Source organism: Verticillium nonalfalfae, assembly GCF_003724135.2.
Source record: "Verticillium nonalfalfae strain VnAa140/NRRL 66861 chromosome Unknown scaffold_133, whole genome shotgun sequence".
NCBI lineage: Eukaryota > Fungi > Ascomycota > Sordariomycetes > Glomerellales > Plectosphaerellaceae > Verticillium > Verticillium nonalfalfae.
Window position 1 is genome coordinate 43,273 of NW_021167358.1, and position 26,174 is coordinate 69,446.

Consider the following 26,174-nt stretch of genomic DNA (forward strand, 5'->3'; position numbering starts at 1 on the left):
ACTCGCATCGCATCAAGATTCACACCCTGACACAGTTTGATATCGAGGCATACGCTACTGAGAGGCTGTCTCGAATCTCACTGTGGCAAGGCTTTGACAGACTCATACACAACATCTCGCACAAAGCAAAGGGTATATTCATTTGGGTCACTCTTGTGATTCGAGAAATGCGGTACCAACTGGACAATCACGCCGCACCTGAAGACCTGGAGACGCAACTCGATCTCTTGCCACAAGAGCTTGGAGACCTTTATTCCTTCATCCTGAACGAATTGTTGCGACCAGATGAAAGACGTAGGGCCTTCCAGACATTCAGAATTATGAATCTTCTGCGACAATACAACGAACCTCTCCTGTTGTGGGAGCACGCCCTTCTTGCCGACTACAACAACAACTCCAAGTTTTCCGATACCAGGATGATTCAGCCGAAGATCAGCCAAGGCTCCATGGAAGGCTACGACAAAATGGCGAGGACACGTCTGGCTATGTGGTGCCGCGGGCTTGTCGAAGTATCCTACAGGAGGCCCAACAGCGAAGGGCCAGACTCGCCCATCCGGGAAAGATTACTGGCATCAGAGCTGTCTTATGTTCATAAATCATTTCTAGACTTTTTGTCAACTGATGAGACAGAGGGGGAAATGGTTGATTCCCTTGCCGACTTTGACTCGGTTGATGCTTTCTCCTACCTCTTCCTGGGAATCTTGCGAAATCTTGACCCGAAGACACGCGTCGCCAGGACTTTCGGACGACACGCCCTAACGGCACTCAAATTGAGGCACGATGTTCATAAGCCAGGCGACCTTTCACCACCATTTCTCTATTTCCAAGAATTGGAAGAGACCTGGTCCCAATGGGGCGCACAGGGTCAATTTATGTCCGAAGATGTGGACGAACTACTAACATGCGCATTTTCTCAAGATAGAGTTGTATACATAGCATTTGCGATGAACAGCACTTCCCCCAAGACAAAACTAACCACCGAATGTTTTGTTCCTCTGGTATTGCCGATGATACACTTTATCGATTTCGATCATCCTTATATACCCTGGAAATTGCATCATGCAGCAAAATCAGACGGCGAATCGGAGCTTTCAGCACTCCTTATATACTCTGTTACGAATCCACTAAGATTCCCCGACGAACGAGATACATTGACATCAAGTCTATCTGGCTATTCACTACTGCAGAACATACTTGCCCAAACAATTTCCGCTCCCCTCTTAGAAACCCGTCTCTTTCCGCTGACAGACTACAACTTGATGTGGGCAACTTGCAAGAAGGCCCTCCCGATATGGGGCACTCTTGTGATCGGTTTGTTCATGTCTCATTTTTTCCAACGGATCATCAGAATCGTCGATGCGGCAGGCGACACGAATCACTTAGCGATTGCAAAATACAAGATGGCCCGAGAGAGATGGGTTGGAAACATCCTCAGGGTTTCAATGGCTTCGCCTGCGTTCGATGGACACTTTCAAGCATTCCCTCGTCCCCAAACATCTGAGGATTTTATGGAAGTCACATTTCAGTTGGGGAAGAATAGCTTGAAGGCCGTTTTGTGTGCTATCTTGCCCATACATTGGGATTCTGAGGACGCTAAGAGACTTCTTGAAACTGACGCAGGGCTGCCACGACATCTTCGAGACGTAATCCGTGAGCTGAGTCTCCCGAACGAGCAAGAGTTCCTCGACCGGCTTGATGCGTACACCATCTAGCAGCTGGGAAGCACACACCACGTCTCGTGAGAATAAAAGTGCCACTACTCAGCAGCAGTACTCGCTCAGATTGCCGCGAGAAACTTGTTGCAATATATGAATCTTGACCTCGTCTGGCTCAATGCTGTGCCTGCGTACTGCAAATACGTCTCCAAGTCTCATTGAAGGAGCTCCGACCAATCAGTGTGTTAGCGCACGCAACTCCATCTCTGCCTGAGACCCAAGCATACACTTGAGAAAAATAGCCACCGCGAGCTGTGGGCTCGATTGCTGAAATAACTATTCGGGCAAATCATTTACACCGTTCCGCCCGTCCCCTGCAGACGGGGTTTGTCATAGGCGGCGGCTTCATCCGTAGGCACGTCCGAGCGTAGGGAAGCCGTGGCAGATGTTGTGTGGACCCAGGCTCACGACCAAGGATTTGGGAAGGTTACGTTCAAGCTCATATAGACGACCCGATGCCCATCACTTGCTGTTGCCAAGAGTGAACCCATGGTGACACGTGCACAGGAAGCAAGGTATCGATTCTTTCATTTCTTCATCGGCCAGGCAAGCAGATTCGAACAGCGAGTACCACGTGCGACAAATGACTGGCATTGTCGCACCACTGCGTGTTGCCCCTGAGGGAAGGATTTCTGCCCAGCCCCGATGGAGGGGGAGAAAATGAAGGAGGCAGCGGGAAGAGCGATCCATGAACCGGTTTTCGTGTCGCTGGCTTGTGACCGTTCGAAAACAGAGATTGCCCCCGATGCAATAGGACTTGGGGAACAAGGGTGCCTGGCCTCCGTCGACAGGGGATCAAGCCCCTGTTGATAGCCTGGAACGCCAGGGTAGGCTTGGTAGGGTGCTTGGGGAGACGGGCCAAGCAGCGCCCGGGAGTCATTGGGTGGCGCTGGAGTGCCGGTGCGGTTGTTGTGTTTTGGGACGCTGCTGATTCTTCTTGTCTAAGAAAGTGCTGACGAATTGGTCATTTCGCGAGCAAAGTTGGCTGCAATCCAGATTGAAGGAGATTGTCATGCGAATGATATAATATTATCGCTATTATCAGAGCGCAGACGGAGATCTTTGAATAGCCGAATCTAGAACAATATTCAGACACGGATGCCGGTTTCTGTGTGAATGACTTCGGGATTTGACGATGCCAGAGCTCGCTAAGTCCTAAATAATACATCCAATCACGATTGCTTGCTGCTTTTACACGGCCATGCCAGGGCTGTGCGGGTGATCATGTCTACGGCCACCCATCTGCTCCATCTCGTAGCCTTCGCTCCGCGCACTGTCTCCGTCCCGCGCTGCATCGTAGTCGACGGTGATCTCCTTTGTGCGCGTAATGCCGCCCAGGACGCCAGAGCTGGGACTCGTACCGTGACGGCCGTCGAGGATACTCTTGTCGCTGTCGTCATCGAGACCAGACTCGCCCATGTGTTTGCTAACCGAGCCGCGGCGGTTTACAGTGCGGTTCGCCGTCACGACAACAGTGTTGTTGCCGATGCGAGACCTCTTTGTGTTGTCGTCGGTACCGTACGCGTAGTAGCCTCGGGCCGAAGATTTGAGGTCCTTGAAGAAGACGCGGAGAACGGGGATCGAGGCTGCGATGATGGCGACGACGTTCTCGACCTCAACCCAGATGATGACAAGTGAACCGTCGTCTGTTGTATCTAATCAGCTCCTGAAGACTTCATCTTGGGAACAAAAACGCGGGGATAGCTTATACTCACAGTTGAAGTTTGGCCCTCCGACAGAAGGAAGTACAGAGCACTTTATGAAGGCGATAACACCGGCGCTGAGGTAGATCGTCAGTTCCCGACAAGATATTCGACGGGCAGGGGGGCGTGGATCAGGCGACTCACAAGATGCCAAGACTCATGGCGATGCCCACTCCGAGCTTTTCCTTGAGGTTCAGTTGGAGCCCCCACAGGACTTGCCAAGGGAGGAGAGCCAGCACAATGTCCATGATTCCAGAGTAGGCTGAGGCATCGTCAGCTTGCCGCACACACAAGACTACTGAATATAATTTCGACTTACCAGAGGCGAAGATCATGTAATCGGCGTTGATCTTCGCATCCCAGCAGTGACCAGGCAGGTTTATCTTGTAGTTCTTCTGCACAGGGCTGCACCGAGCCCATGTTATGACGACCATGCCGGCGATGGACAGGTTGATGGTGATCATGATGAACCAGATGGCCCATTTCATGCGGCCCTCGACGACACGGAGCAGTGTCAAGGCAAACGATGTCTTGCTCCACGCGATGCCAAACATGGAGGCGTTGCCGCCCAAATTTCCCAGGAGACCGACCGTTTCGAATATGCTGAAGTCGAAATCCGGAGGAAAGGCTGTGAGCTTCTTGCCGAAGCCTAGAGAGACATTCTTGGTGTTGATGCCAACGCTAATAATGAGCATGGACTGAAGAGACAGCCATTAGCGGTGGTGTTCGAGAGGTAACCACTTTTCAAGGCAGAACTCACCCAGGCGCCGATGAGGAAGTAGTCGTCCCACCACAGTCCACGGTGTTTCCAGAATTTGGCGAATAGTCGTAGACCGAGGAAGATGGTAGCCAACGCAACGCAGGTCCACAACGAGGCGTTCATGACCGGGCCATAGTCATCAGGTTTGCCCATGATGGGTGATCCGTGGTCTCTGGGATGCCCCAGAGGTTCTACTCGCAGGCAAGTTTCCGGACAGGCAATCTAGGGTTGACGACCACTTTGGAATGCTGTCGCTTTGTGTCGAGGCTTCCGACGATCAGATGCTGGGCATTTGGGTGGCTCGGGCCAGTCAAGCCAGGGGAACCGTAGAGATCGACACTGTTATGTCCACAAGGCAGAAGGAAAAGGAGAGACAAACGCCAGTGATACGCAGATCGATGGGGATGGGATCGTGTTGATTAAAGCCTGCGCTGGGGTAGCGGGAAAGGATACTCGTCTTTCCACAGGTCAGGTAATGGCCTGCTGGATCTGGGGCGTGGGCCAAGGGTTGCGGAGGCAGGAAATGCAACCTGATCGTGAGGCACCCCTGCACGCAGGTAGGGATGGGGATAGTCCATCCGATGCAGGCTGTGACAAAGGTCAAAGGATTTATGACCAGCCAGTGGGATGTCCCCTGTCACAACCCCGAGTTAGGGCCCCTGAAGTGATACAAGGCTTGCCTCCCAGGCTCGGGGAAGAAATACTGCGAGCATTTTACGAGACGCAAAGACAGTTAGGCACCCTCAGCTTCTGTCGCTCTCGTCGAATGAGGAAAGGGTTGGGTTGCAATGCCATCAAATAGTCACACTCAACTCGCAGTAGAGTTTACGGGGTACTGTCACAGGCGGGCAGCTCGTAAAGGGGTCGCCGCAATGGCCAAGGACGGTTTCTACCGTTCAAGCGGCAGCCAGGGCTCGCTGTTCAAAGTTCCGGCCAAAATTACGATGGAAAGCTGCAGGTCAAAACCCCGACCAGCTGCAAGCGAGGCGTGTGGACAGGGGTTGCCACACATGCGGCCCATCGCGTGCGGCCGGAGGTCCTCAAAGTAAGGGCGACATGCCTGACGCAAGGGCATTTACTTGCCAGCCGAGAGTTTGCACAGCTAGTCACCTCCAAGTCAATTTGGGGCAGAATTGAAGCCGGCCAGAAACAGAAGTGATGGACAGTCTCCCGCGCCTCGAACACATCCGGTGCCACAGCTGAGACGTCAAGCTGATGAGGAAGGAAATGATCGCAACCACCACAAGCCATCTTTCGATCACAGCCTTGCCGAGATGTGCCTTTGGGCACAGACTGGGTTCGAGCCTAATCTCGTCCCGTGGTATGGTGGCAACGGCCGAGAAGATTGCCCCGCTGGATGAAGAAAAGGGGACGGGTAAGAAGACTACACCGAGCGGGGTGATCAGCCATGCGGGGGGAAGACGGGCAGAAATAGCGTGCGTGTTTGGTCTCATGCACGAGATCCAGGTTCGCTGAAGAAGTGACAAGATTACTGTACCGTGTAGATGTCAGCGGAACCGGCGGTGCTGCCGACCCCTGATGCCATGCTCGTCACGCCAGGCAAATGGCAGGGGTATGACTCTTGGCCCCTGCTGTCGTACTGGTAAAAAGCCTGAATCGCTGGGCGGGGGGAGCTGGAAGGGGATCAGCCTATGAACTTCTGCTTGAGCACATTCTCGAACAAGGGATTGCTGCTAGTGTGCGCTACGGTCGACCCGGCACCGGGGGCAAAAGTCCCGGATGCTTTGTCGAGTGCTCTGAGGCGTTTGTGGCGCGACGCAGCTTCCAAGGGTCCTTGAAGAAACGCGGCCTTCCTTCGTTGCCAGGCAGGGCGGCTTGGCTTCCTGGATGGATCGAAGACTGGCATTTCGGGTTCTGCTGTAGCTTCCGTGTGTTGTGCCGCATCCATGGCCCATGCTTTGAGGTCCAAGACACCACGAATCTCAAGGTTCCTTTGGTGAAGGCGGGATCCGCGCGGAGTTTGCCAGAGCAGTGGCTTACTTAGGCTTGGTGTTGACTCGCGGGCTCCTCGTCTCTACGGGCGTTATGGTCGCCCTCGTCTGTTCTCTATTCTATTCAAAGCCGCCAACCATGATTCGCCGGATAACGCCTGGTAATAGGTCATTGTACCTGTTTGAGGGTTTCCAAAGCTTGCAAGGTTACATGACGATCAATTTTCGATCCGAACCAAGCCTTGGGTTAGTTTAGATGGAAGGATGGTAACTCGGCGCTACCATCTGTGCGTCTGATCGTGTGAGCAATGGGGAGAGTGAACAACGCCAGAACACATTAAGTACCTAATGTTGATCAGGCACCCAATAGTGGCGGGTGCTTCGCACCACATAGGTATGCCTGACGCAAGCCCACAACACTTCACTATGCCTTGTCTTGTTTCTCACGGTATGCTGCGGCAGAGCTTCAACAGCAGCTTCTTCAAGTGCCGCCTCTCCCGGCCTGTTTGGGTGCAGTGACCCGGCAGGCAGCCCTAACGTCCCACTTGGCCTAGCTCCAACCCGGAAGTTCCGCGGAACTCAACAAGCTTCCAAGCTAGCTTTTTTTGAGGCAGGTCAAGGCGCTTTACGGAACATGATTTGAACGCTTGTCCCCCAGGAGGGGGCGCAGCGTACCTAAGTAAGAATAATCGGGAGCGATTTGGGGGGCTGCGCGTTAAGCGATCACAACTCCCTACATCCCACTACTCGCAACTATGCCGCACGCGCGAAACCACACGACCAGCGTCGTCTCAACTTCTTCTCCTCTCTGTAAACAGTCATGGTAGTTTTTGTCTTCAACTTTCAACACTGCGTGAAGCAACGGCAATCGCCATGTATTCTGCTTGGGAAGCATGAGACGGAAAACCCCGTCATATGTGCATGAGCTATTGCTCGATAGCTCGATTCAGCTTCAGGGATCCTTGAAAAGGTTCCAGAGTGTCCCCTACACATCATGCAGAAGCGAGCAAGGATGTATTCTTCAAGCGAGCGAGTCAACACCTCGCCCATCTGTGGCGTAACTTCAGCGACGACCTCGAGGCGAACAGGATTTCAGGGCATCTTTATGCCTCGTGTCTCGCTGTAGCGTGCTGCTTCCTGGTCGCTTACGTGACATTTGGGGACGTGCAGCAGAAAATTATCAGCACAAGCCTTATTGGCTCTTTGAAAGATTTTGACAGCTGCTTGGCTTCAGGGGAGGCTGCATCGTTTTTGGTGTTGCAGTGGTGCGACCCAGCTTCCCGGATCACGCAAACCTTATGCAGGCCCTTGTCCTGTAGTCTGACAAGCTGGGAAGGACATCCATCTCATCTCGAGGCCACAATTTCGGGCCTCAACTTCCCCTGCGATGGTTGCCTAAGGATAACGGAGTTCGTGGGATGTTCTACATGCGCATGTCTGTGTAGAGCCCAAGACTGTCAAACACAGACGAGACTGAGCCCGTCCTCGCATCATACTGCCACTCTTTCTTTTCTTTGACAGCACCTGTATACTGTCGGTGACATGTTGCAATCGGAAGCAAGTCATTGACTTTGATCTTTGGTCTGCGATACGAGCATACCATTGGTGACAGATAGTGTGATTCGTACAAGCTGTGTTTCGGAGGCAATACGAAGGTCGGTAGGTTCGCTGTTGTGGCTCTTCTGGCCGACATCAACACGGCGATTTTTCCGTTCGTACCACATTTGCTACCACGAGCGGGCTGTTACCTTCCCGAGGGGCAAACAAGGGCTGTTCGTCATCTACCACACATCCAGAGCACAAGTCACTAAGTCGCGGCGTGCGATATGGGTTCTGCATATACAAAACGAATGTGTCTCTCGATGATGTCCTTTTCCGACCGTCTGTTGTTAAAAGGGAGTGTCGTACCGCGGCAAGAACGTGATATCACCGTCTAATTTGGGCTCTTTCCCTAACTCTAGCCGTCATGGAGTCCATCTTGGTCCTTTTGTTCGCCGTCTGCAACTCGCATGGACTGCCAAGTCTTCTCGAAGAGCTACCGGGATTCACTCAGCAGAACGGGTTTATCAAGCTACTGTTGCAAACCCGGCATGCAACCAAGAGTGGCGGAGAAGTTGAACATGAAGGGAAGCTTTCACTTCCCCCTCCGGTCAATACCTTCAACCTACAGCCTGGGGATCCCGACCACATGGTCAGGCGTACATATACCTGTAACATTCCCAGAGAGAGGGATCATCAACTAATCTATGTGCAGTCCCCATTGGGCTACCCGCGCAGGAATCATGGCTCTTCGTCGACGTCACGTCTGATATCATATGGGCTAGCCCTCTTTGCTCCGTGCATCGTATGTTTGGCCACGAAGACAACGTCAGCGACAATTGCACAACTGAAATCTCTGGATTGTACAACCCGGCTGCATCCGAATCAATGCTCAACACTTCTCTCAGCTTCAGCTTGTTCGAAACTCCTGCTAAGATTTTCGGCACAGCGATCAATGAGATGATTGTGTTTGCCGGTGCGTTCACAGCCTCATATTCCCATGAGAATCATCTCACTTAAGAATAGGATACTCATATGACGTTCTTCTTTGCCTGAACCAGAACATGTACTATGAACAGTCCCCCGTCGGTGTCTTTGGACTCGGGCAGGAGATTCCTGGTGTTTTTAGACTCGGTCTCTTGGACAGGCTCGTTCAGACTGGTCAAATTGACAGCCGGTCGTTTAGCCTTTCACTGACCCACGAAAGCTCGCGAGACCCGGGACTGGTAATCGAAGGCAAGTTCACGAAATTTCGGTTGGAGATGCAGGGAACGTAAATATCTCATTGGTCACGCAGGTTCTCTCACCCTCGGTGGCATAGATGTCGGAAAGTACTACGGGCCCATGAACCATGTCCGTCTTCTTGAAGACCCAACGCACCAACATTCCACATCGTACGCCTTCACTAGCTCTAGTCTTGGAGCCGCACTGATTCGATCATGGTCACAGATACTGTGTTTCTCTGGCCAAGCTTCAGATTCTTGTTTCGGACTCAGATTCCATGGTGGCTCTTGCCAACGACGATCGTCCGGCGTGTTTCAATACCAGAAACAGACTGACGCGGTTTCCTGCCGAGGCCTTCGATGTCATCCTTGGTATTTTTGACCCGTATTCCCTGCCGAAAGCAGGACGTGATGGAGAGGTTCTCTACAGCTTGCCGTGCAGCTTTGATGGAGCCGAGTATATCCGGTTTGGCTTCGGTGGTGCGGGTGACTTTTCAGCTTTTGATATTGACGTCGCCATTGAGGATCTAATCTTGGACCCTGTCACAGATGCTGAATCCCAAGGCGCATGCCTTCTGGGGATTTCTCGAGGAGATGCAGGTACAGACTTCATTCTCGGAGAGACGTTTCTTGCTGCCGTCACAGGTATCAAATTCTCCCCTCCGAGCTATGGCTAGAATGCAGACTAAGGAACAGCAGCCGTGTTTGACGTCGATACGAAGGCTATTTACCTTGCGCCCTATGCTGACTGCGGCACTGACCTGGTTGCTTGGGGACCGGACACCATCGACGAGTGGGCTCATGGTTCGTGTGAACATCCTCTAGATGATCCAACAGACTGGCAGCCTGCTGAATTTGGCTCCTTGACTGCCTCGCCATCGGACGTTGCTATTCCTACCATTGCTCTGCCCAGCATAGCCGTTTCTTCCGAAGATTCTTGGAATGCCTTGTCTGATGCGATTTACGACTTTTCGTCAACCAGCTCTGGCTTTTTGAAGACTTCTGTTTCACATGATAACTTGACCACCACAATCACTGTCCGAAGAACCAGGAGCATTACTGTCAGCGAAGCCCCCGATTCAAGTACCGAGGATCCCTATCTGCGAGCGACAGCATCAAGCCCAGATTGCGAATCCTTCTCCATGATCATTGATAGCATATCTCGTCCAGGTGAGACGCTACCTTCTGCCGTCGACTCTTGGTCCGTTGGTTCTCAGACGTCGTCTGCGACGTTCTTTCATGCGGAGCCTTCACTCCTTGTTCCCCCCATCCTGCAAGACTCCGAGGTGGCGTTTGAGACGAACGCGCCTGGAATTATTCGCACAGGACTAGTCATTGCAAGTTCGTCGGCAAATTTGGCAGGCCCTGGAGCTGGTGGAGACAAGAACAGCAGATCGAGACCGGACGTCTCTCCAGCTGTGGGGGAGGAAGAATTCCGCTGAAGCAGGTTGTGTGAGGCCGATCGGGGAAGTCAGTCCGAAACGGGTGATCTCGGAGTCCCTTGAATTACGGCGTTCTCTTCACCTGGCCTACGGACGCAACATCCGAAGTCAGTAGGCCACCGAGTGACGTGGGTTCTTTGTGGCAGACAAATCATGTTTGGGAGTGGCGGTGCCGGACATTGCTCCGGGGACAGGGGAAACCTTCCCTTGCTGACCTGTGAAAACGTCTTTGTAGAGACACTTCGCGTCTTTATCTTAAGCTGGTTTCGTATCCAAACGTCTGTCGCGTGATGTCAAAGTGGAGCCTGAATCCTGATTTCTTGATCGCACGTGCGGCGCAATGAATGTGTGTGGCGATGAAGTCATGCAAGACCAAGACTGGCGGCTCCAGGCGGTATGGCACCCATGCCGGACCTTTATTGCGCTCAGTGGTTCCGGGTGCTCCTCTGATGGTCACTTTGCTGGCCGTCGAGGTCGGCATTGTGACCCCAACGCCGTTCTTGATTGGTGATCTGGGCTTGGAGGGCAGCCGTTGAGGAAGAATGTGCCGTAGAGGTCTCATGATTCCTTGCATCCCGACCTATCTCGTATGGGTGTGGGACTTCGAGACTGGCGACTGCTGCCCACGAGGATAGGCGGAACGTACCATATGTATGTTATATTGCAATTTCTTTGACAAGATGCGGATCCGTACAGATTTAGACTCCAGAACCTTGTTCCAGGTCATCTATCAGATTGCATTTCCGGATCAGCCACTCCTCTCCGGGTATCTGAACTCAGCGCCAGGGTGGTTGTGCCAACACGATCCTCCTGTAATGTCGGAGCATTCTCTCCAGCCGTGCAGCTCCTTTCCCTGACAGCCTCAAGCTGAACCCAACGATTGCGTCGGGACGTACGTCCTGGAATCCCTTCCTGAGACGGCGGGTGACGACGCTGGTCGCAAAGACCAATTGTAAAGTAAGGTCACAGCTGGGTTGCTATGCGGTACTTAATCCTCGGCCGCCGTCCCAGACGTCGCGATGCACGGGGATAGCTAGATACGCATGATCTTAGAGTCTCTTTCAAGAAGAGCTGCACTATCCGATCTAATCCGCTACAACACCATCCGTAAAGTTCTCGCACGTCGATTGCCGACCGCCGACCGTCCAGCATGTCTCTTGCATCCAGAGTCGCTCCCAGGATCGTATCCTCCCAACGAACAGGCGCCTTCCTGCGACGATCGAAAGCGTGTCATGCACCATTCTGCCAAGCCGGCGGCAAAAGAGCGTTCCAGCAGCACGCCGCCCAAGAACTCGCAAAACCCATGAACCCCGAGCCCAGACACAACCCGACCCACGACCAGCCGCCCAAAGACTTCAACGTCGGCCAAAAGACGTTTGCCGACTTTGACCTCAAAGAAAGGGTCTTCATCGTCACGGGCGGATCAAGCGGGCTCGGTCTGGAGCTGGCAGAGGCCGTCAGGGAAGCCGGAGGCATAGGTCCGTGAGCCCGTTACAGCCCGTCCCCCCCAACGGATGACCGCCCACACAATGCTGACACTGCTGTCAAACGTCACAGTCTACTGCCTAGACGTATGTCCGGAGCCCAGCGCCGAGTTTATTGAAGCCCAGAAACGCAGCAGCACGCCGAGCCCGAGCGCCGGCTCGCTGACGTATCGACAGCAAGACGTCGCCGACACGGAGGGCCTCGACCGGCAGATCGCATCCATCGCCTCGACGCACGCGCGGCTCGACGGCGTCGTGGCGGCGGCGGGGATCCAGCAGATCACGCCGGCGGCCGAGTACACGATCGAGGACCTCAACCGCATCATGGCGGTCAACTACGCAGGCGTCTTCATGACGGCGACGGCGGCGGCGCGGCAGATGTTCAAGCACAAGTGCCACGGCAGCATGGTCTTCATCGCCAGCATGTCCGGGTCCGTCGCCAACAAGGGGCTCATCTCGCCGGCGTACAACTCGTCCAAGGCCGCCGTGCTGCAGCTCGCGCGCAACCTCGCCATGGAGTGGAGCCCGACGAGGGAGGACGGCAGCGGCGGCATACGCGTCAACTGCATCAGCCCCGGCCACATCTTGACGCCCATGGTGCTGAAGAACTTTGAGGAGGTCCCGGGCCTCAGGGAGAAGTGGGAGTCGGAGAACATGATGGGCCGCCTGGCGGAGACGCGCGAGTTTAAGGGGGCTGCCCTGTTCCTGCTCAGCAACGCGAGCAGCTTCATGACGGGCAGCAACCTCATCATGGATGGAGGTCACACGGCGTGGTGATAGGGGTGGCTCGAAGGACCATTGGGAAATGCGTTCCAGTCGCGTTGCTGGCCATCGTAGGCGGTGCACCTCAAACTGAGAGTCGGACGAGTTGTATCGAGCATGTGTTCAGGATAGAATGAAGCAGACAGCCAAGCCATTGCACTTCATATTTCATCATTAAAAGCCAATGTCAGGGGCCTACCCACATGCCAGATCATCACAAGCCGTGCCACAAGCGTGACATTTCCTCCTGTGATATGAACTTCAATGCGCTACATGTGGAAAGAAGTGTTGACGGAAAGGTGGTTGGCGATGAGTTCTTGCGAACGCGTTTTACCATCCGCTACTTAGAAGTCTTTCTATACTGTGCAAATTCCTAGCCTCTACCTCCGCACCTGTTTGTTTCTCCACTGATAACTTATATCCTCCCTCCAGCAGGCCCGCTTTCAACAACCTTACCGGCATCTAATCTTATGAACCAGTCTGCACCCTCCACGGCCTCAAGCCGGTGCGCAATCGTCACGACCGTGCTACCCTTGAGCTCTCCCTTGAGCACCTTTTGTACCTGCGCCGCCGTCTCGCGGTCGATGCTCGCCGTTGCCTCATCCAGCACCACGAGCGGACTCCTCCGCAACACCGCTCTGCCGATTCCCACGAGCTGCCTCTGTCCCTGACTCAGGTTCTTTCCACCACCCTCAACACGCGACTTGATGGTCCAGTCCCCGCCGAGCACACGCGCCAGGACACTGGCGCACTCGCCGTCGGAGAACTGACTGAGAGGGTCAAGGTTATCGCGCAGCGTGCCGGGGAAGAGGACCGGATCCTGGGCCACGAAGGAGATGCGCTGGCGCCAGGCGTGGACGTCGAGATCGGACAGATTATAATCGCCGATCATAATGGTGCCTTCTGTCGGATGCATGGTTGCCAAGAGGGCCAGCGCGAGAGTGCTCTTGCCGGAGCCTGTGCGACCTAATACGGCACAGGTCGAGCCACCGGGAATCGTGAAAGAGGCATTGATGAGGGAGGGATCGAGGTGAGGGGCATATTTGAGTGTGACGTTGTTAAAGGTGATGGCGTCTTCGGCAGCTGGCCAAACGGCAGGTGGCGTGGTGGTGCCGCAGGGTTCGGAGGGGATAGAGAGCAGCTCAATTACCCGCTCGACAGAGACGAAGTCCATTTGCAGAGTACCGTACTGTCTGCATAGATTGTGGGTGGCCTCGACGAATTGTGAAGCCGTCGTAAGGACGAATGCTGTCAGACTCGGGGAGAAGCCCTTTTGCAACGCGACTATGGTGAGAGCAAATGTTGAAACTGCCGACAAGGCGTCAAAACGATACATGAGCCAGGACTGTAAACTCCAATAGAAGTGATCCATCTTCTGGAAAGCATCGACGACCACAATATTCTTGTGCTGAAAATGGGGCTGCGCGTTGAAGGCGCGAATCGTGCCCAGGCCATCCAGGAGAATGCCAAAGTTGGACATGAGGGGGCTCAGCGACACCATTTCCAGCCTGCGCAAGCTTTGCGACGTCGGTAAGAAGCACAGGAAGATGTACACAAACCAGGCAGACACCCCAAGAGAGAAAGCAAGGAAGAGCGGAGTCAGAGATGCAATGACGCCCATGCTCGAGATCCACGAGATGGCGAACCAGGCGGTCAGCTGCAGAGGGCCCATGATGCCACCGTCTATCATGCCGATATCCGACACGAGGCGATTCATCAGGCGGCCAACGGGTGTGACGTCGTAGAATCGGAAAGTTGCGTTGCTGACCTTGTCGATGACTCGAATGAACAGGCTCTTGGCCGCCCTGTAGATCATGAAAAGGCTGAGTCCCTCGGAGAGAACGTAGACTATTGTTTGTACCAGCGCAAGGCAAAGGTAGGCAAGGATCCAAAGCTGAATGCCGTCATTGGGATTCGGGAGCCAAGAGAAGGCTAGATCCAAAAGTCGCGAGAGGAACGAATCTGAAGGCGCTCTTGCGATCGTGGTATCAGACGCTTCGGTCCAAGATTTGAGGAACCAGGCCGTCAGATAGGTTGCCACTCGATACAAGGCAAAGACAATGACAAGAGTGGCCCAGTTTCTCAGAGCTCCCGCCTTGATGTATTCCCAGTAGACGGAGAACATGACACCGCCATCATTGCGGTGTTCTTCTTCGATGAACTTTTCCGGGATCGCCTCTGTTTGCGAGTTGTCGTCGGTCATCTGGGGCTCTTCATCGTGTGCGGCCGCATGTCTCTCTTCGCTGCGCATGAACTTTGCTGCCTCGACCGACGCCTCTTTTGGCCCCAGCACTCGGGCCGTTCCCCCTTCAACCTCGATCATCAGGTCCGCAAGGTGTAGGCATAGATCGACCCTGTGCGTAACGAGCACGATGGTGCGACCCTTCACAAGGGGTCCCTGCAGAAGTTTTCGTACAATCGACTCAGCCGTTTGATGATCAAGGGCAGCCAGGGGATCATCGAGGAGCAGGACCTGCGATTGGCTGTAGACAGCGCGTGCGAGGGCAATCCGTGCTCGCTGCCCACCTGATAGACCGATACCGTTCTCGCCCATGTCCGACAGGTCGCCGTCTTTGAACTCGCGAAGATCGGGCAACAGCTCGCAGGCGTCAAGAACCTGCCTGTAGCGAGCAGCTTCATAGTGCGCTGAGAAAAGAATGTTTTCCCTGATATTCATGTGTTGAAGCCATGGAAGTTGTGCGCAGTATCCGATCATGTCATTTGGAATGACAAAGTCGCCAGACACCCAGTCTAACTCTCCCAATATCGCCTGTAAAATAGCGGTCTTGCCGGAGCCGACTCTGCCGAACACGACAGTCAGACCCTGCGGTATGTCAAAGTTGAGGTCCCGCAATACCGGTGTGTCAGTACCAGGCCAGGCAAAGGAGGCTATTTTGAAGTCGATCTCGTTTGTTTTGCTGTCGCAGGACCCCTCATCCTTATCTGGCTCTTCCATGAATTGTTCAATACGGCCCACGGCAATCGAAGCGTTTAGGAGGACCTGGATCAGACCAGGAATCTCTCTGAAGTTGGACTGCAGCATGGTGAAGAGTTGTAGGGCGGGGAACGCAATGCCCACTGTGAGCGGCTTCTTGGCCAACACCGTGTAAGCGAAGAAGGTGGCAACAGGGAACAAAGCACCTGAAGCAATATTGAGAGTTGAAATCCCAATGATCCAAAGTCTCGTGGTAACCATACGGGCGAGTTCGCGCTGCCTCGTGTCCATGATCCGATCCACCCACTTTGACTGCCAGTCATACCATCGCAAGTGGCGGATTCCCTCGACGAACTGGCTTGTTGCTTGCAGGCGTTCGTCCACAGCCACTCGCCGGACGCGCTCGTTTTGGAAGACCTTGCGGATGAAGAAGGCGTTGAGGAGCTGAGCAACCAGGATGCAGGCAATGCCTACAAGACATGGCCAACCAACAAGCTGCCACACCAAGACCAGTGACACGATGAATTGAAGGGGTTTGACGATGAGCTGCGGAAAGTCCCAAAATCGCTGTGCAACTTCATACACGTCGCTCTTCATGAGATTCAATATCTTGCCCGTCGTGGCTGGTTGCTTCGTCTTTTCCGGCTCAGCGACGATCTTCTGGTAGCCTGGCTTTCCTCGCCGGAGGCGTAGAAATGACAGGAGGCCAGTCCAACGGCTCTTCGCGTGCTGCTCCTCGCCATTGGCATCATCATCCTGGCAAGCTTCTGTATCAACAACGTCCGATTCTTCCAGTTCGGCGACGTCCTTTTCCGGGAGTCCCTGACCAACCGACTTTCTGGTGAGGGTTTTGGCGTATATTGTCGTGATCATCTCTCCACGCGAGCGCTCATAGCACCGCCTCGAGAACCAGAGTGAAAAGACAGAGGATTGACATGCAACCAAGCGAACGCATAGGATTGCGGCGGCAAACATGATAGGCGTCGTCCTTTGGTCATCGTCGAGCTCCATGGACTCGAGTAGCTTTTTCAAAAGCAAGGGCATGGAAAGGTTGGCTGCCGACTCCAGTATGGCAAGGACAGAGATGATGAGGAGGTCCAAGCCGTTAGCCTGCAGGAGCCTCCTGACGATTGAGCCCTGAAGGTCCCGGAATAGCGTATGCAGCTTGTCGTGTTGGAAATCAAATGGCAGCTGCCATATGTCCTCGTCGTTCAGTTTTCGTTGCTTGCCTCGGCTGATGAGAGGGGCCATCCAGGAGACCGTCATGAATTTCCACAGCGTGAGGTTATCTTCGGGACTGCGGAGGGTATGCGTCGGGTCCTTGTGACCGATACCGTCGGTCAAGAGGCTGGGGTCGCGCATAGGCATGGCGAGAATGCCGGAAGTGGAGGCTAGACTGACGGCAAAGTTGACAAAGTAGGGCCATGAACTCGACTTGAAGTGAAACTGAAGTGTCGCAAACGGGATGATGCTGCAAACCAAGATGACCAGGTAAAGAGCGAGCAGCGTAGTAGGTGTCTTGACGGGCCGTCTCCAAGCAGTGATGAGACCGGCGGCCATCCACGGCGCGAGTTCCAGGATGCGCGGGAGGCTGTGTCGTCCCAGAATGACGGACGCTACGCTCGAAGCGAAGCCGGCGACTGCCATCATCGCAAGATAAAGCGTCCAACGCGTCCACAAAGTCTTGCGACTCACGGCGTACTCATCCTGCTCGCGGGCAAATGGCCGACACCATCGCGGGCGGCTAGGAACGAAAGGGCGGAGAGCGACGGCCACGAGAAGGATGACCGAGATCGCAGCTTGTGCGAGAGCGAGGTTGTCCGCATCCATGAGGGGCTTGGACAAAACTCCTGTCAATAGCGGGCCAGGGTGAGGCACGATGCGGGACGAAGAGAGAATCTGCTGACTGGCGGCCGTCTCATAAGACAAGTGTCGAGAATGCAAGGCGCCCATGCCTCGCAAGGTCTCTGGCGCTGCCATTGATGCAGCCATGTCATCAAGGTTGGATAAAGGCGGTTCAAACTTTTTCAGCCATTGATCAATGTGAGTGCTTGGAAGGAGGTTCGTTCACTGCACTGGGCCCTCAAGGTCATGGCCGCGGGGTTGGAGGCGTCGATCATCCGAGGGCGGAAGACGGGGGAACGCGTTCACCGCCTTCCCGAATCAAGTCCGCGGCCTCCCACGTGCTGTGAAGGGTGTGGAGAAACATCACGGCCATTGCCCAAGAGCCAAGAATTGAGGTTTGTTGGAGGGGAATAACCATAGGCAATACACTCGCTGGGAGTGTCTCGGGATATGGAGAGGATGAAGTTGGTGATACAAGGAGAAGGAGCCTCACGGCAAACGGGTCAGGTGTCCGTGGCGGAGAAGCACAAGGCAAGAGACAGGCCTGGACTCGGGGGTTTTGAGGCTGGTGTCCACCAACTGAGGCTCAGCAAGGCTTTTACAGCGCTTCGTCGGATAGAGCGTAACAGTATTCGATAGGGGCTTTATCATGCTATCCGATTTACTCCATGACAAAGTCTTGCTTCATCTCACAGCATCGCCCCCTTTCAATCTCGCCTCAGCACGAAATCAAGGAGGCTGTGCCTCATGCTGAGCCATGCCCAGTGTCTATTCAGAGGAAGTTTTACCGGCAGAGCAAGCAGAGCCAAGTTGCCCTTTGTGTGCACACCGACTTTTCCCAATGCATGTACTTTCCGGTGATCGAAATAAAGCACGAAGACTTCCGTTTCAAGACGGATTCCACAAGCGCGACTGTCCTGTCCCATGCACTGGACTTTAGACTTTCCAGGGGTCTTCAGGGCTGTCTCAGCCTGGTGTACACGTGGCTCAGGCGGCGAGGCCCCCGTACAGTCTCTGTTGTGTCGGATGCATTGCCCAACAGCGCGCAAGCACAACGGCTGCAACGGCCTGGCGTCAAGCCACCTTTCAGGACGGGTCGTGAACAGAGCAGAGCAGAGCAGAGCAGAGCAGAGCAGCACGCATTCGCCCGGTCGGGTCTCCGAGGTTGCGAGGCCCGGCTTCTTCCTTACTTCGGCATCAGCGTGACAAAACGGCTTAGTGCACCCCGCGCCGTCCAAAAGCCCAGGCTCGGACGGTGCCCGATCTCCGAATCAGCCCGACATGCTGGATCGGCAGCCGGCGTTGGTGATGCAATGCACACATGACCGAGGCATGTATTGCCGGTGCCAATGGACAACAATGTCTCGCCGTCAGGGACGGCACTGGGTGTCCATGACCATGGCGCAAGACGTGCGGCCGCTGTGGCGGGTATCGGTGTGAAAGAGCATGTGCAGCGTGCCGTCGCTACCTTCTCTTGCCAACTGGCCTTGTTCAGTGTGGTCTGTTCTATGGAAAGCAGCTGCTGTGGCTGAGATGATGGTCAGACGCTGATTCGGATTGCCCATTCTCAGCCCTCAAGGTGTCATCTACAGGTGTCTCTACCTAAGGCCTAAGGTACCTAGGTACCTGGGTAGTCGGGGCTTGGGCACCAAGATGATACACGACTTTCCGAGAGAAGGAATGATCATGATGAGAACAGCGAGCCCTCAAGGTTCACCTGGGCCCGCTTGCCTGACTACCTACCTTACCTACATGGTAGATACATCACTACAGGTAGGTACTCCATGTAGTGGTCAATGTGACGAAGCTCGTGTGGCAAGCACCGTCGAATGATGGGTCCCATTCGGCAGCGACGACCCCCTTGGCCGGCTGTTCCTGTATTTCTCGACTCTGTGGGGGCCATGTGCAGGCCATCGAGCAGGCACCTAGCAGGCACCTAGCAGGCCCACCTCAGCCGCTAAGGCGTTCGACAGAGTCTGGGGAAGAAGGCTGTACCGAGCCAAGTGAGCATCTGGCCAACCGGGTGCGCCTGCTTCCGGCATCTCGTGGCACTAATCTGGGCCCCGGGTGGCCCTTCCACTCTTCCACTCGTGTCAGTCACGACCACCCGCCGAATTTTCGTGCGCCGGTAAGATTGGCAGGTGGTACCTGCCGCGCCTGTGGTGGGCGCAAGAGTACTTGACATGATGTTGACCCACGCCTCTTGTCATCAGTCCGTCTGTGACTGTTTCGATCTTTGACTTCCTCTCCACCCCTCCATTCAACTGGACAGCCATCTCACGACGTCTCCGAGTGCCTGCTGTGCCAACGAGTACCTGATCGTATCATCTCGAGCCCTCAATCGCACCACGACACGCCACCCGTTGAAACACGAACTAGGATCGCATCGACGAGCCTGCCGCCACCATGAACTGCCCTTCACGCAACGACGGCCTCACCATCAGCCATCCCAACTGGAACCAGAGCCCCCCTTACCTCGCCGCAGATCTCACCACCTGTGAGGATCTCAACGGCAAAGCCAACGCCCGTGAGCGCCGTGACGACGCCAGCGGAGGTGGAGGAGGGAACGGTGGGCCTGCCTCTGAACTCGACGCCGACAATCACTTCACCCATCCGCGCTGCATGCCCGCCGACCAGGCCACCGCGGGCCCCGATGCCCGCTCCGGACGATGCGTCGGCATCGTTGCCGACCATCTCCGGATGAAGGACGTGCTTGGTGGTGAAGACCAACCACGTTCCCACGCCGTGATCCATCATCAGGCTGCTTCTCCCGCAAGGAGCGCCTGGGGCTGGATTACATGGACAGCCTCTGTCCTGGCGTGTTCCCTCATCCTCTCGAACCTCCGCACCTCAGGAATCCCCTTTCTCTCGTCTCCATCTGCCTCTTCGTCGTCGCTCTCTGGCCTCTCGCCTCCTCACGCATCGCCTGCCGCTCAGTGCGCCCCGGTCTCCCCCGTCTCCCCCGTCTCCCCCGTCATGGCCCGCCCCATGACCAGGCGCGACAGTACCTGCGGCGGTGGCGGCGCCAACATCCACGAGTACGATCTGCCTCTTCACGTCGGCGCCCTCTTCATCATTCTCGCCGTCAGCTTCCTCGCTTGTGCTTTCCCCATCATCGCCAAAAAGGTCCAATGGATGCGCATCCCGCCCAACTTCTTCTTCGCCGTCCGTCACTTTGGTACTGGCGTGCTCATCGCCACCGCCTTCGTCCACCTGCTGCCCACGGCTTTTGGTCTGCTGGGTGATCCCTGCCTGTCGAGCTTCTGGACAAGTGATTACCCTGCCATGCCTGGCGCCATTGCACTCGCCGCTGTCTTTTTCGTCGCCATTATTGAGATGGTCTTCCAGCCCGCTCGCCACATCATCCCCGATGGTCCTGTGCGTCGCGAGGTGACCAGCTCCAACTCGGACGACGATGGAGACGACACCGACGTCGTTCCTCCCGTCGTCAATGGTCACCGACGCGGCACTTCGAACAGCCTCGGCCGCCAGCTCTCCCGCATCAGCCAGACTGCCGACATAACCACTGCGCCCATCCAGCCCCCGGTGACGCCGAACAAGGCGGCCCGCGCCATCGAGGACGCCCTGCCGCTCACATCGTCCCATGTTCTCACTCCAGCCCAGCAACACCAGAAGGCCATTCTCCAGTGCATGATGCTTGAGGTCGGCATTCTCTTTCACAGCATCTTCATCGGCATGACCCTCGCCGTCTCGGTTGGCTCCGACTTTGTCATCCTCACCATTGCCATTGCCTTCCACCAAACCTTCGAAGGTCTCGCTCTCGGCTCGCGTATCGGTGCCATCGACTGGCACGAAGGTGCTCTGCAGCCGTGGCTCATGGCTCTTGCCTACGGCTGCACCACGCCGCTCGGCCAGGCCATCGGCATCGCCACGCACACGCTGTACGACCCCAGCTCGGAGTTTGGCCTCGTGCTCGTCGGCACCATGAACGCCATCAGCTCTGGTCTGCTCGTCTTTGCGAGCCTTGTCGAGCTGCTGAGTGAGGATTTCCTGAGCGATGAGAGCTGGAAGGTGCTTCGTGGTGGGCGCAGGATTGTCGCTTGCGTGCTGGTGTTCCTAGGCGCCTTCGGCATGAGCGTCGTCGGCGCTTGGGCTTAGGCTGACGAGTGTTCGCCGTATCAGAGGGGAGAGAAGCCTGAAGGTAGTGTGAGAGGCGGAGAGTGAGGGTCGACAGGAGCAGAAGAGGCCAAGAGTTTGGTTGAGGATGCGAAGTGAGAGTGCAGGGGTGCAAGGGTGCAAGGGAGAGTGGACGATGTGAGGACGAGGAGGGTGATGACAAGAGCAAGAGGAGGACCGGGCGGAGAGGGGACCGGTGAGGCGAAGTTCGATGAGAGTGCAATGGCTTGCAAAGTTTGCTGCACATTGAAGACGACATGCGCGGGCGCATGGAATTGGCGCACTTTAGCTGCTTCGTCCATTCATTTCAGGATACTCCAACCATGGAAGCATCACCTACGTACACTGGCCCGGCGCCATAGTTTAGTGCAATGAAAGAAGTTGGCACAATGCCCTCGACCCCGATCTTTTTGTGAAGAGAAGCCCCAAGGTAGCAGTTGAAAGTGGCCTGGTGAAGAATCAGGTTTGCGCGCCTTGAATACCATGTCTACCGCGACGAAAAAAACGCCAACAAATCTAAATATCCCCCAAACGCCCCCATCTCGCGCAACTCCCAGGCAACAACACGTGGATAGGCTTCTCACGCAACAAAGGTACAGTCGTCAGAGCTCGTTCCCAGCCCACTATCACGGCTTCGAGGCCCTCCAGCGCCAACGTCGGCTGCCGTGTCCCAAGACCGCATGCGCTCCCTTGTCCCAAGCCCGTAGGGGATCCCCTCTCTCCAAGCCATCATCTCCTCCCTGAGCCTCGCCTCGCTTTCGTGCCTCGCCCTCTCCTGCATCAGCCTCCGTGACAGCGCCTCCTCCATCGGACTCAGCGGCGCAAGATTGTGCCCCGTTCGCGCCCGCCGCTGCCGCTGCTGACTCTCCGCGGCAGACGACACCAGCCGATCCCGCAAGGGAGCACCGTGTCCATCACAGCAGCTGCGCCCGGCGACCCTCTGGCCCGGACACCCAGGGCACTGACAGGCGTGCAGCAGCGGGCAGTACAGCGAGTCGACGGCGCGCGGGCCCCGGCACGCGGCGACCAGACACTCGTGGCCCTGGCAGTACCGCGCCCCCTCGGCGGCCGCGACGACGGGCTCCCCGCACAGCGGCTTCTCGCACGCGTGCGCCTCGCAGAAGACGCCGCCGCCGTCGGCCGTCGTGTCCAGCCGCCCGCCGCGGCAGTCGACGCGCAGACACTCGTGGGCGGCGCAGAAGACCTGCTGCTGCGGCTCTGCTGCGCCGTCGAGGACCGCCGTGCACCCGCCACGACGGCAGGCACGGGGCGCGTGCTCGGCGCAGACGGCATCGCGGGTGCCACCGCTGCTGCTGCTGCTGATGTGCGGCAGGACGGCGCGCGGGCGTGTGCAGCCCGTGACGCGGCATGGCGTGTGGGACCGACACCAGGCGCCGGCGGCGATGACGGCGTCGCAGTCCGGCGCGGCGCAGCTGTGCGCGGCACAAAACAGGCCCGTCGCGGACCGCGGGTCGGGGCAGTCGGGGATCAGGCAGCGCGGGGTGTGCGGGGCGCACATGTGCGAGTCGGGCGCGCGCTTCAGGTAGCAGCCGTCGAGGAGGCAGGTATCTTTTTTTCTTCTTGTTTTAGTTAACTTGTCAGGGAGGGAAGGTGGCACACATCTCAGCGTGGGAAGGGGTAGGCCTACGTCTCAGACAGTATGCCCATGTTTCGTTCCTGTCGGCTGCTTTACGGGGACGGCTGCAGTTCTGGGCCCGGCAGCGGGTGTCTGTGATGATGGGTCAGCTGCTGGTGCTGGTGCTGCTGACGGGGCTTGGCCTGTCTGGACGTGCGGTCTTCGCAGTAGCGAGTCTCTCCGGCTTGCTTGTGGTTGGGACACATGACGTTACCGGCGCGGTGGCGGCAGGCGTCTCGAGAATGGTTTAGCAGAAATCAAGCTGACGGCGCTGGCCAGACGTACGGTCCTTGCAGTAGAACGAGTAGAAGGTGATGCCCCGCTCGTGGGATTCGCACCTCAACGCCTTGCGATTGCAGCCCAGCCGCGCGCAGGGCGTGCGTGGGAAGACGGAGGGCGGGCGCTGCTTGCGACGGCAGTGGAAGAACATGTTGAAGCACGGGGAATGAGGAGTCGGAAATGAGAGGGCGTGATGGGGATGCGAATGGCAGATGAGTAGTCGGTGAACTGATGGCCCAGGCTTCAGTGCTGATATAGGTCACGGTTGACAAAGACATTGAGGCTCATGACAGAGTCGCACATGTCGGGATGACCGGCATGGAGGGTGCATGAGGACTTGTCTCGGGCATCTACATATGGTTCGCACGTCTCGTCTGCAAGGAGGACTGCAAGGAGGGCTGCAGATGAGGGCTACCATGAGTACGGCTTCTTTTCTAGCGAAGGACGCTGGGATCTGCAGCACTTTAACATCAGACCGAGACGGGGAGTCTTGCGAGCAGGAGAATCTCAAAGTTCGCACTCATATCATCACAGTCGATGCCTGTACCTCAACGGACATCTAACCATTCTGGCCTCTCAACCAACAGGCGAGTGGGTGTGGCCTGCTGATATGATAGCCTAGAGCTCAGATGAAACGACCCTTTGTTGAATGTCTCGTAATCTGTTCGGTGCTGCAGTAGCCGCTTGTTCTCGTGTTGATGACCCTGGCCTTGCTTACTTGTTGACCATGGTATGACTTGGATTTTGAGCTCCAGCAAATACGGCAAACAAAGAGGCATTGTGATGCGCAAACGACACGAAGAGAACCAGTTCCTTGCGTTCGCTACACATCCTGTACATTGCTGTCCAGATCAAAATCCCCTCTGTATGCGTTCCTCAACCCATTGATAGGAGCAAACGCGGTGTCGGTCTCACATGCAGTGGCATAGCATCGTCGTCAGGTTCACATGGGCCACGCAAGATAAAGCGCTGGCCAGTCGTTATCGAGAGACAGTCGAAGGCCGGACAAAGCACAAAAGTCAAAAGGAATGGATGGTGATGAATTACCGCCTGCAGCGTCTGCTGGCATGTCTACATAGTCTCGCCTCTATAAGTATCATGGGTATCGTAGGATGAACGTTCTGCGCTCAAGGCCGCCGGCGCGATGGCCTCTGTCCGCAGTCCAACTCTGTCCGGCCGACGTGGTATGTCAACCTGCAGGCGCCCTCGAGACGCCGCCCAGCCGGAAACGCCTGCGCCGAGAAGAAGAGCATCTGGAAGAAGAAGACGACGAGCCGGAAGACGAAAGTCGTCTTTTGCAGCGTGTAGATGGCGAGGTTCAGCAATATGGTCCGACCATGGGCATCAGAGTTCATCTCAAGCGTATAATTCTTGATTGAACTGGAGGGCTTCGGTGATTGGTAGAAGGATTTGTCCATCGTCGGCTCGAATGACCTTATGCCACGTCAGTCGCCGCACGCACCCTGGAATGCGGAATTTCTATTACTTCAACATTGCGATGAACCGTCAGGGTGTACTGTGTGTAATGTCTTCACGAAATTGCAGTGAAGGGGGAGGATTGATGGTCAAGACACCAGGGCGTCGATGCGACGAACGCAGGACATGGCTGATTTATACCAAACAATCCACCAAATACTGCCAACACATGATACAGGGGGCGGCGCGTCCCTTGCCAATACCCCCTAACCGCCTCCGAATCGATGCGCGGATGCGGCACCGCAGACCTGCCAAAGCACACGAGGCACCTCCTCTTGAAACATCTCGTACGCCGTGAATGACCACTCCCGCCCCCCCCCCCCCCTCCCTACTCTGCTTCGTGTCCGAGGCGCCTGCGACCCTGCGCTGTCTCCAGCCACGAAGGCAAAGCAAAGCAAGAGGGGGGGGGGGGGGCGGGACAATCCACGTTGGTCGAATGCGCCACGCGGTGATGTGGTGTGGTATTTCGAGATCAAGGTTACGAGAGAGGGCCCCTCTCACATGCAATCATCTCGGTCGCACAGCGTGCCCTGTGGCCCCGGTTCCTGACGAGAAGGATAGCATCGGGTGTAACCGACTCGTGTTGCTCGTGGGCATTGACGGGGGGTGACTTGGCGCGCTGTCATGACGCAGGTCTTGTGGCTTTGTCAGTGGGCTGAGGGTGGGTGGTGACGAGGTCATTTACACGTGGCGGGAAACAAGCGAGATTCATTCATGCTAGGAAATAGTACGATCAGACATGGAGAGAACCTTTCATGGATACCAAAGGTCCATCGAAGCGTTGTGGACGTAATGTGTGGCGAGAGATTGGTTGTGGGCTTGGAATCAGGATTATCTTCAACTTTAGCTCGATGAACTTCCATCGACCAAAGCAACTTGGCGCAGCGGAAGCGCGCCGGGCTCATAACCCGGAGGTCGGACGATCGAAACGTCCAGTTGCTATCCGATACTTTTGCTTTTGCACCATGAGCAACGCCCACAAAACAAGCAAGGCTTGACAAAGGAAGCACAGAATAAGTACTTTCTGGCGGCACCCATTTTTTCTCTCCCGGATTACATCGTATGATGGATCGACTAGGATGTTCGTCTTTGGGAGTGCCCTCTCTATAATCCCATCTCCGAAAGAACGTTCAGTGGTATTGGGTGAAAGTCCTACAATGAGGTATTGTAGTTACACAAATCTCACCAAACGACAAACGCTCACACGACGCCCGATCACATGTTGACCGTCTCGTGAATCAATAACCAAGCCGCATGGTTAAAAAGCACCCCTGCAAACATGTCCA

General features: G+C 55.7%; 6 protein-coding genes and 1 non-coding gene across 7 annotated transcripts; 4 read left to right on the forward strand and 3 right to left on the reverse strand.

Annotated features, from left to right (window-relative positions):
* Positions 1-2,906: 2,906 nt before the first annotated feature.
* Positions 2,907-4,331, reverse strand: D7B24_001626 (uncharacterized protein; the record flags this gene model as incomplete). Its single annotated transcript, XM_028635850.1, has 5 exons — positions 2,907-3,361; positions 3,431-3,495; positions 3,563-3,680; positions 3,738-4,116; positions 4,179-4,331. 5 exons carry the CDS (start codon positions 4,329-4,331, stop codon positions 2,907-2,909), a joined length of 1,170 nt encoding a protein of 389 aa, XP_028491773.1.
* A 4,226-nt stretch (positions 4,332-8,557) lies between these two features.
* Positions 8,558-11,820, forward strand: D7B24_001627 (uncharacterized protein; the record flags this gene model as incomplete). Its single annotated transcript, XM_028635851.1, has 5 exons — positions 8,558-8,645; positions 8,967-9,063; positions 9,119-9,537; positions 9,589-10,233; positions 11,585-11,820. 5 exons carry the CDS (start codon positions 8,558-8,560, stop codon positions 11,818-11,820), a joined length of 1,485 nt encoding a protein of 494 aa, XP_028491774.1.
* Positions 11,821-11,863: 43 nt separating this feature from the next.
* D7B24_001628 (uncharacterized protein) lies at positions 11,864-12,595 on the forward strand (the record flags this gene model as incomplete). The annotated part of the gene is made up of 1 exon (XM_028635852.1): positions 11,864-12,595. One exon carries the CDS (start codon positions 11,864-11,866, stop codon positions 12,593-12,595), a length of 732 nt encoding a protein of 243 aa, XP_028491775.1.
* Positions 12,596-12,995: 400 nt separating this feature from the next.
* On the reverse strand, positions 12,996-17,507 carry D7B24_001629 (uncharacterized protein; the record flags this gene model as incomplete). The annotated part of the gene is made up of 1 exon (XM_028635853.1): positions 12,996-17,507. One exon carries the CDS (start codon positions 17,505-17,507, stop codon positions 12,996-12,998), a length of 4,512 nt encoding a protein of 1,503 aa, XP_028491776.1.
* Positions 17,508-19,766: 2,259 nt separating this feature from the next.
* Positions 19,767-21,479, forward strand: D7B24_001630 (uncharacterized protein; the record flags this gene model as incomplete). Its single annotated transcript, XM_028635854.1, has 1 exon — positions 19,767-21,479. One exon carries the CDS (start codon positions 19,767-19,769, stop codon positions 21,477-21,479), a length of 1,713 nt encoding a protein of 570 aa, XP_028491777.1.
* Positions 21,480-22,310: 831 nt separating this feature from the next.
* On the reverse strand, positions 22,311-23,563 carry D7B24_001631 (uncharacterized protein; the record flags this gene model as incomplete). Its single annotated transcript, XM_028635855.1, has 4 exons — positions 22,311-22,360; positions 22,464-23,066; positions 23,267-23,368; positions 23,419-23,563. 4 exons carry the CDS (start codon positions 23,561-23,563, stop codon positions 22,311-22,313), a joined length of 900 nt encoding a protein of 299 aa, XP_028491778.1.
* A 2,195-nt stretch (positions 23,564-25,758) lies between these two features.
* On the forward strand, positions 25,759-25,830 carry D7B24_001632. Its single transcript has one exon. It is a non-coding gene; the product is annotated as a tRNA-Met (tRNA).
* Positions 25,831-26,174: the final 344 nt, after the last annotated feature.